The sequence below is a fragment of the Pseudoliparis swirei genome, chromosome 12 (assembly GCF_029220125.1).
Source record: "Pseudoliparis swirei isolate HS2019 ecotype Mariana Trench chromosome 12, NWPU_hadal_v1, whole genome shotgun sequence".
Lineage (NCBI taxonomy): Eukaryota > Metazoa > Chordata > Actinopteri > Perciformes > Liparidae > Pseudoliparis > Pseudoliparis swirei.
Genome location: NC_079399.1, coordinates 2,559,612 through 2,569,121, shown reverse-complemented (window position 1 = coordinate 2,569,121; position 9,510 = coordinate 2,559,612). Strand labels below are relative to the sequence as shown.

At 50.4% G+C, this 9,510-nt stretch overlaps 1 protein-coding gene and 2 non-coding genes across 4 annotated transcripts in view; 2 read left to right on the top strand and 1 right to left on the bottom strand.

Moving 5' to 3' along the window:
- The window catches only part of vash2 (vasohibin 2), a 17,068-nt gene extending 8,159 nt beyond the window's left edge, over positions 1-8,909 (bottom strand). The window contains exons 1-7 of one of the 2 annotated variants that reach the window (XM_056427529.1): positions 8,089-8,909; positions 7,287-7,743; positions 3,694-3,782; positions 3,544-3,600; positions 3,245-3,319; positions 96-333; positions 1-26 (exon numbers count right to left, since the gene is read on the bottom strand). The exon at positions 1-26 is cut by the window's left edge and continues 118 nt beyond it. In XM_056427529.1, the coding sequence (XP_056283504.1) occupies positions 1-26; positions 96-333; positions 3,245-3,319; positions 3,544-3,600; positions 3,694-3,782; positions 7,287-7,616 (815 nt within the window). In that variant the 5' untranslated portion in view covers positions 7,617-7,743; positions 8,089-8,909. The remainder of the gene's footprint in view (positions 27-95; positions 334-3,244; positions 3,320-3,543; positions 3,601-3,693; positions 3,783-7,286; positions 7,744-8,088) is intronic. The other variant, XM_056427530.1, reaches the window with a different exon arrangement.
- trnat-agu (transfer RNA threonine (anticodon AGU)) lies at positions 2,029-2,101 on the top strand. Its single transcript has one exon. It is a non-coding gene; the product is annotated as a tRNA-Thr (tRNA).
- Positions 2,639-2,711, top strand: trnat-ugu (transfer RNA threonine (anticodon UGU)). The gene has a single exon. It is a non-coding gene; the product is annotated as a tRNA-Thr (tRNA).
- Positions 8,910-9,510: the final 601 nt, after the last annotated feature.

Below are 9,510 nucleotides of genomic sequence, written 5' to 3'. Positions count from 1 at the left end.
TGAGGCACGTACAGGCCGATCTTCACCTGGGGGCGGAGTCAGAGTCAGACGGCACGCCCTCGCCCGGCCCCGCCCCCTCTAGCCACGCCCCTCACCTTCTTCAGGGTGTGCTGGTACCTCTTGTAGGAGCTCTCGAACTCGGCCACCAGCTCGCCCAGCGTGCGGTGCTCCAGCGGCTTGTCCATGAGGTCGGGCCGCCGGCTCGTGCCCAGGGCGCCGTAGCGCCCGTTGCAGAACACGCCCAGAACCACGTGGTGGAAGCAGTGGCCCGAGAACTGGGTCTTGAAGCTGATGGGGAACCGCTCCACCGACGTCAGCCCGTTGGTCAGGTAGCTGGGCCGGAGGTAAGGTCAGCTAGTTATGTAGAGGAGGAGGAGGAGGAGGAGGAGGATGAAGAAGAAGAAGAAAGAGGAGGAGGAAGATGAAGACGAAGAAGAAAGAGGAGGAGGAGGAAGGTGGAGGATGAAGAAGAAGAAGAAAGAGGAGGATGAAGAAGAAGAAAGAGGAGGAGGAAGACGAAGAAGAAGAAAGAGGAGGAGGAGGAAGGTGGAGGATGAAGAAGAAGAAAGAGGAGGAGGATGAAGAAGAAGAAAGAGGAGGAGGAGGAGAAGTAGGAAGAAGAAGAAGACCTGAGGAGAGGATGACACACTGGGTGTGGAGTGATTGTGTTCACCTCTTGACCTTTGACCTCTTCATTCCACCTCTCCTCTCTTATCCTCCATAACTCCTTTAAATCCAACAATCCAGGTTCACGCCCCTTTTCTAAATGTGGAGGATTCTTTTACTGACCCCCCCCCGACCCCCCCTTCTGACTGCCTAAGCCATGTTCTCCAAAATCAACTTCACAATTAATCTAAGATTTTTATTTATTTTTATTGTTCAACATTGAAGTTGTGAGATTTCAGCCGTTTTATTTAATTAATTAACAAACACACACACTCTCACACACACACACACACACACACACACACACAGAGCGACAGTTCATTAAACAAAGCACACTTGCTGTGCTCTCTTTGACTATCGGTTGCCATGGAAACAACTAACTACCACACCGAGAGAGAACCCCCACATCCTCTCTCTCTCTGCCTTCCTTACATCAAATAAAAGCTGCATTCTCTCTACTGACCACCAGGGGGCGACTCCTCCGGTTGTATAGAAGTCTATGCTTCATGTGTTAGAGCTGCATTCTCTCTCCTGACCACCAGGAGCTGCATTCTCTCTCCTGACCACCAGGGGGCGACTCCTCTGGTTGTATAGAAGTCTATGCTTCATGTGTTGAAGCTGCATTCTCTCTCCTGACCACCAGGGGGCGACTCCTCTGGTTGTATAGAAGTCTATGCTTCATGTGTTAGAGCTGCATTCTCTCTCCTGACCACCAGGGGCTCCTCTGGTTGTATAGAAGTCTATGCTTCATGTGTTAGAGCTGCATTCTCTCTCCTGACCACCAGGGGCTCCTCTGGTTGTATAGAAGTCTATGCTTCATGTGTTAGAGCTGCATTCTCTCTCCTGACCACCAGGGGGCGCCTCTGGTTGTATAGAGGTGCTTCGTGAAGGGATCTCCTCCCTGTGTGTTCAGTTTGTCTCGCTCGACGCGCAGCGGCATGTGTGGCTTCATAGCTCAGTGGTCAGAGTGGTCTTGTAAACCAGGGGTCGCGAGTTCAATTCTCGCTGAGGCCTGAACGCTTTTTCAGTTGATGACGTCAGTGAAACGCGACACCCTACACACACTCTCATATGACCGTCCGGCTGCTGGTTACAAGGCACGAAGCAAGCAGAGGCTTTTAAAAGGTTCCTTTCCCCTCCCTCCTTTTTATTCTTTCTCTCGAGCCCTTCTCCACGTGTGGCCTTTGCAGTCAGTCTCAATTAAAGTCAGCCCCCCCCCTCCCCCGAGAGCCCCGCGAGAGAAAAGCCACCGTGAAACTGGACCCGAGATCCGGGAGTCGCGGTGAGGCCACGTGACGTCACGCGTGGGAGGAGTGTCCTGTGTGTATAAGAAAGCTCGGCACTCCAGCGCATATCAGCCCGGGCCTCATAGCTCAGTGGTTAGAGCACTGGTCTAGTAAACCAGGGGTCGTGAGTTCAATTCTCACTGAGGCCTGAAAGAATTTTTTTTTTTTTGGCACAAAATGCTGGAGATCCCGGTCTGAGGAGGACCAGCAGGACGACGTCGCCCGCACACAGATCTCCGTCCTCGGTATCCTGTCCGGAGAGTCCAGAACAGGGCCGGTGCTCAACCCCGCGGGAACACCCCCGCGTCTGATTTATTGTCCGGAAATACGACCACGTCTCCTATTTCAGTCGTAACCGAGACCCACCAGAACCCCCCCACAGGGACCCGGGCCGAAGCCTTCTGCAAGTCCACAAAGCACGTGTAGACCGGCTGGGCGAGCTCCCAGTGCCTCCAGGAGTCTCGTTTACGCCCAGGCCCCCTGAGCCCAGACCCCCTGCCGGGTCTGCTTTGCACCCGGCCCTGACGCTTGTGGTCCCCAGGGGGGGCGGGTCCACGTGGTCTCGGCCACCGGAGAGAGGCCTGACGTCGAGTCAGGGGCGGAGTCGACTGGTTAGGCCGCCTTACCTCAACACAGGTAAACAGAGCCATCTGAAACATGACGTGTGTTTAACATCACCTGGCCGAGGCTTCATAGCTCAGGGGTCAGAGCACTGGTCTTGTAAACCAGAGGTCGCGAGTTCAATTCTCGCTGAGGCCTGAAACCTTTTAGTCCAACAGAAAGAGCCACATCGAACACACACACACACACACACACACACCTGGCCGGCAGCGCCTGGAATCCAATATTTTGGTGGATGAGAACAGAGTTACCAGTTTAACAAGTTTCTATTTGTGTTTAACGATTCTCACGTGTTGAAATGTGTTCTTGTGTTTAAACCCAAAACGTCTCTTGACTGAACACAGAGAGCAACGTTTAGTTTTGAGTCTTTCCAACTACAGCTTTGATATTTAATCTCTGCTGGATGATACTAAGCCTGTGAATAATAGTGTGTGTGTGCATGGTGTGTGTGTGGGGGGGGGGGGGGTTAAACCTCGTTGCCAGGCAACACGTTTCAGTAAAAGCTGAAAAGGGGGGCAGTGGTGGTGGGGGGGGGGGGGGCGTAGGGCAACATGTCTCATTGATTTTCACCCAGATAACAAAATAATAATAACACGTGTGTGTGTGTGTGTGTGTGTGTGTGTGTGTGTGTGTGTGTGTGTGTGTGTGTGTGTGTGTGTGGTAAAGGATACATTCCCAGGATGACGGCTTCCAGACATTTGATTGGCAAAGACTCTCTGATCATCTCTCTCGCCGTCTCCATTAACCTGGAGGAGGAAGGTGGAAGAGGAGAGGATAAGAGGAAGAGAGCATAAGAGGAGGAGGAGGGGTGAAGACAGTTAGATGGTACATTATTCTCAAACTAGTGTAACTTCAAATAAAATATAAATAAATAAATAAAACACAGACTTCATCATGAGGCAATTAAAGATATTTATCATTTAATAACATAATGATTATTAAATAATACGGATGTAAAGATCTCTCTCACCCGCACAGCGGTCGGCTCTTCTTGATCTCAAAGAACTGGGTTCCCGTGTGGTTGTATCTGGAGGACGGGTTAGGGACGACACGGCGGGGGGGGGGCGCGCTCAGCGCCACACACACACACCTGTTGTCATGGGTCAAACCAAAAGGATACTGCAGAGCCTTCATGTAGTTCTGGATGGACACCAGCCAGTCGGGCACCGACATGGACGGCTTGAAGGTCGGCACCGAGGGAACGTGATGCTGCGGGGGGGGGGGGGGGGGGGGGGAGAGTTGTTGTTGTTTTTGTCGTAGCTGCGAACAGACGCTCCGTCTTGGTGGATTTTATTAATAGAGGGGAAATTATTTATTGAAGCAAAAGATGAATATCCTCAGTTTCTGCTGCGCTGACGGAGAAAGTTGCACAATTATCGTTATATTAGCTTCATTTCCTGACTCCTCCTCCTCCTCCTCCTCCTCCTCCTCCTGTTTCTAGCCAGCTGGGCACACGTCCTAAAAATAACAACAACGTCCTGAAGCTGCAGCGAGTTTCATCGTCACAACAAACATCCCAAAATGTGTCCGCGAGGCCGTCATGGTGTGCTCCTCCTTCAGGGGAAAGTTCGTCATTGTAACTCAAAATATCTATTTACATCTCAAACTGCATTTATTTATGTATTTATCACCAAAAACACAATAAGAGTCAAACAACACAACACGACACTTCCTCCGACGCACACGCGCCTGTGTGCGTGTGTGTGTGGGCGTGTGTGTGTGTGTGTGTGTGTGCGTGTGTGTGCATGTAAGTGTGTGTGTGTGTGTGTGCGTGTGTGTGTGTGCGTGTGTGTGTGTGTGCATGTAAGTGTGTGTGCGTGTGTGTGTGCAGGAAGGGTGAACTATAAGCAGCAGCCTTCTCATTTCCTGAGGGTTTTTTTTTTGGCTTCAGTTTATTTACAGCCCAAAGAGAGAGAGAGATGAGGAGAAAGACGGTGAAATGGAGATACTGAGATCTCCCATGATGCACCTGGGCCCGTAGAGTATACAGACACACACCTTTAAAAACAATCCAACATTAGGCACTTCCTCTCCAGCCATTCAACAAGTCGCCCTGCCAATGAAGCCGTTATTTAGACCCCGCCCCCTACAGACAGACAGGTGTGGATGACGGGTGATCCCTCTCGTTGATCCTCCTGCCCTCAGCTTCAGGGTTCATGTCAGTGAGAGTTTTAAAACAGGTAAGAGCCAATCAGATGGCTTGGTTTGATGCGTGTGTGTGTGTGTGTGTTCTTCAAACTAAAATCCTATCTTCACAGAAGGGACACATTTAAATCCAGAAGGACACCGGCATGGAGGGAACATGAAGAACTCTTGTATTTTTTTTAACTTCCTGCTTCTGACCATGTGACTGCTGATGACATCACACCCGTTGACCCCCGGGTCACGGTGCGTTCAGGGGTCACATCTCCAAACACCGGCGTTTGTGGTTCTGCTTTTTTTGGAGCTCGGACGAGTTTGTTTCACAATAAAAGTCTATTTTTTTCTTTCTTTTTTTAAAAACGTCATCCAGTTGGCATCCAGAGATTATCCGCTACCCAGAATGCATTAGAGGGATTACTCTGCGCCGCGTGCCGAGACTCCTGCTCCGCTAACGAGCCCTCGGGGTCAGTGGCGCCGGCGCAGATGTGCAACCGGCGTTAGAATCGACCCGGTGGTGTCTGTAGGGACCCGGGCCGTGTGTGTGTGTCTGTGTCTGTGTGTCTGTGTGTGTGTGTGTGTGTGTGTGTGTGTGTGTGTGTCTGTGTGTGTGTCTGTGTGTCTGTGTGTGTGTGTGTGTCTGTGTGTGTGTCTGTGTGTGTCTGTGTGTGTGTGTGTGTGTGTGTGTGTGTGTGTGTGTGTGTGTGTGTGTCTTCACTGGTCCTGCTGCAGCTATCTATAGAGACACGAGCACCACGATCACTGTTATTATCACGTCTCGGTGGTGAATCCTGTGGAACAGATGAAACGCAGCTGTCTGGGTCTGAGGCTCGTGGGCAGAGCACAAGGTGGCTGGTTTGAAGCTCTGCCCGTAGTTCCTGTGAGCAACACACTGAACACCCTGAACACCCTGAACACACTGAAAACACTGAACACACTGAACACACTGAACACCCTGAACACACTGAACACACTGAACACACTGAACACACTGAACACCCTGAACACACTGAACACACACACTGAACACACTGAACACATTGAACACATTGAACACACTGAACACACACACACTGAACACACACCCTGAACACACACACTGAACACACTGAACACACTGAACACACACACTGAACACACACACTGAACACACTGAACACACACACTGAACACACTGAACACACACACTGAACACCCTGAACACACTGAACACACACACTGAACACACTGAACACACACACTGAACACACACACTGAACACACACACTGAACACACACACTGAACACACTGAACACACACACTGAACACACACACTGAACACACACACTGAACACACACACTGAACACCCTGAACACACTGAACACACACACTGAACACACTGAACACACACACTGAACACACACACACTGAACACACACACACTGAACACACACACTGAACACCCTGAACACACTGAACACACACACTGAACACACACACTGAACACACACCCTGAACACACACACTGAACACCCTGAACACACTGAACACACACACTGAACACACACCCTGAACACACACACTGAACACCCTGAACACACACACACTGAACACACTGAACACACACTCTGAACACACTGAACACACTGAACACACTAAAGACGCTCAAGGCCACAAACTACAAGAGATGAGTAAAATATTCCTCAAACAATCCTTTGAGATTCTTTTAAAAACAGCCTTCAGGATTCAGGCAGAGCCGACTTTGACGAGACGTCACTGAACGCCACGCGCAGAGCGCTCTCTGTTGCATTGGAGTCAGCTGTTCGGTGGCTCAACCCCTGGAGCCGTTTGGGTTCCGATGTCCAGGACGCTCTCGCCCCGCGGGGGGCGGAGCCTCCGGGACCGCCGGCCCCCACTGGGAGACGGACACCTTCCACTTCTGCTCGCATGCGTTGTTTCAGTTCCTGATTGTTAGAAATCGTCTGTGAGAAGCATACAGTGTGTGTGTGTGTGTGTGTGTGTGTGTGTGTGTGTGTGAGTGTGAGTGTGTGTGTGTGTTTGTGTGGTTCCTAACACAAGCTGAGTGTGGAAACAGGCTAATGAAGCTCTAATAGAATCACCCGGAGATATTTTCCTTCCCGAGTTCATGCCAATAAAAACGAGACGCGGCCGGGAGGCGGGGCCTGAGGCCCAGGAGGCGGGGCCTGAGGGCAGGGAGGCGGGGCCAAAAGGAAAAACCAGAGCGCTTGCTCCGTGGAGGTGTAAGACGCACAACAAGCCAACAAACCGAACCCCCAAACAGAGGCCTCCCATTGGTCGAGATCACCGTAACATGCTTCACGCCAACTAAAGGGCTTGTAACCGATGACAACACGTCCGAAACACGGCAAAGTCGCGAGTCGTCCCCTTCGTGGCGTGCGTGTGTGTGTGTGTGTGTGTATGTGTGTGTGTGTGTGTGTGTATGTGTGTGTGTGTGTGTATGTGTGTGTATGCGTGTGTGTATGTGTGTGTGTGTGTGTGTGTGTGTGTGTGTGTGTGTGTGTGTGTGTGTGTGTGTGTGTGTGCGTGGCAGTCGCCGTGTCCGCCGGCCTACCTTGGGAAGGTACGCGGCGTTCCGTATCCCGTCCACCATCCCCTGGCCCTCGGGGTGCACGGCCGCCACGTGGCACCACATCCGGTCCCACGTGACGCCCTCGATGGGGAAGCCGGTCCTGTTCACGTAGAAGAGAACGCCGCCGTCCTTCTCCTCCTCCTCCCCGGGGGACCGGGCGCCGTTGTTCGGGGAGGAGGCGGCCGACTCGTCCCGGGCGCCGGCGCCGCGCCGGAGGAGGAGGCAGTGAGCGCTGGTGCTCTTGGAGCGGCCGTGCCGGCTCAGCTTGGCCGAGGAGGTCCCGGTCCGGCTCGGGGAGGTGGGTCCGGTCATTGAAAGCCAGTGAGGGCCCCGGAGGGGAAGTCAGGGGCGGGGCTCCCTCCTCCAGCTACTGGAGCTCAGCGGTGCTCGTCAGCGTCGGACGGTGCATGTTGAGCCTCCACAGCAAACCTGGACGGGTCTAAATACAAATATAAATCAAGGTCCAGTTCTAATATCTCCATAAAAGGCACAGTTATATAAATTAATCAAATAGGCCTGTTCCTTGTTCTATTTGGGGAAGAGGAGTGATGGTGCTGCAGTAACCGAGACACAAGCCAGCATAGCAACGGCCCAACAACATTTACCTCTTCCATAACACACCACTACCAAATGTATACAAAGTGTAAATATGACAGCAAAGTATTTAATAACGTTAGGTGACATATAATAAACCTTAAATTAATGAATAAATAAAATAAATAAATGCTAGTTAATTATAACTGTTTTGCAGAACAATAAATACTTTAGAGACATAGTAACTTACCACAGTTACAAGTTATCATGGAAATAAAGTAGTTTTTTCCTTTTCTTCCGTTGAAATGTCCCAACGGTCAGTAACTGGCCCGTGGAGCCCGGTGCCCGAGGAGAGTCTCATTCATACCGGGACGCGAAGTCTTGTTTTGAGGCTTTTTGTAACTTCACCCCCTCCCTCGTTCTTTCCTTGGGGTAGCGTCAAGCTACCGGAAGTTAGCAAAGATCGGTGGCTTGGAGCTGCCGTTAGCTGCCCCCCCTTCAAAGTAAGATCGATACGTGCGTCGATCTCGCGTATTTGGCGTGTAAATATCACCAATTGTCGCGGGATGCTCACGAACCCATCTCACGTCAGATACCAACTGGCTTTATATAATTAAATTCGAACGAACGACGTTGTTTTTGGTGGGAGCTTTCTTTTATTTTGAAAATATCATCCGGAATAGCTTCTGTTTCGCCTAGCTGTGCTCACTGCGGGGGCCGATGCCTCCCACTACCCCAGTAGTCCGGGAACAATGTACCTTCCTCTGGGCATTCCTCCAGCTCCTCGGTATTAATCTCCCCGGAAATCGCGACGTCATGTCGGTAATAAAAAGAAAAGGCTCCTCTCGTCCCTCACATGATTAAATCATTGGGGATAAAAAACGGACCGACTCGTTAGCCTGCCGTTCCTCCTTGATTCTCTCCGTTGCTCCTCTCCCCCAGCAGGGAATCGGCGGCCTCTCATTGGTCGAGGCAACAAAGAGGGGCGGGCCGGAGACTCCGCTCCGCCATAATTGGAACTGACGGCGCTCTCTGATTGGTGGATTCTGACAGCCCGAAGGCGTCAACAAGTGACACATCTGCAACAAATGGGTTTTCAGCCCCTCGTTGCAACTGTTGATTTGGCACATTTTTGCATCATTTCTCAAAGATAAAATATAATGTAACAGACTGAAGTATAATATACATATGTTTCTCTTACAGCACAACTTCCTACACGCAAAATATCAGTTTTAATAAATGTTCAAATGTGGCTGTAAATATTCATCACATTATACATCATATCACTGAGGAGGGAAAGAGTTATGTTAATCACATCGGAAATACATTACAGGTAGAGCATGTTTAAAAAATATAAAAAATAATTTAAATGACTATTAATCATTGATATACAACCCAACCATATGTACAATATAATTAAGTACCCCGACAGCAAGTTAATTGTATAAATGTATATTTTGTATATAACAACCAACCATATGAACTCTGGACTTTCCCTCTGTGGTGGTAAATGGACTGACAGCGCCCCCTACTGGACACAAAGCTCGTTTACAGCCACACAGCACACGTTTATGTTGAAATGCAGTTGTGCCTCCTGTGTCACTCCTGTTGCACACGACATAACTGAGTGAAGTAGTGTGAATAAAGCAGGGGGGAATTAATCATTTAATTT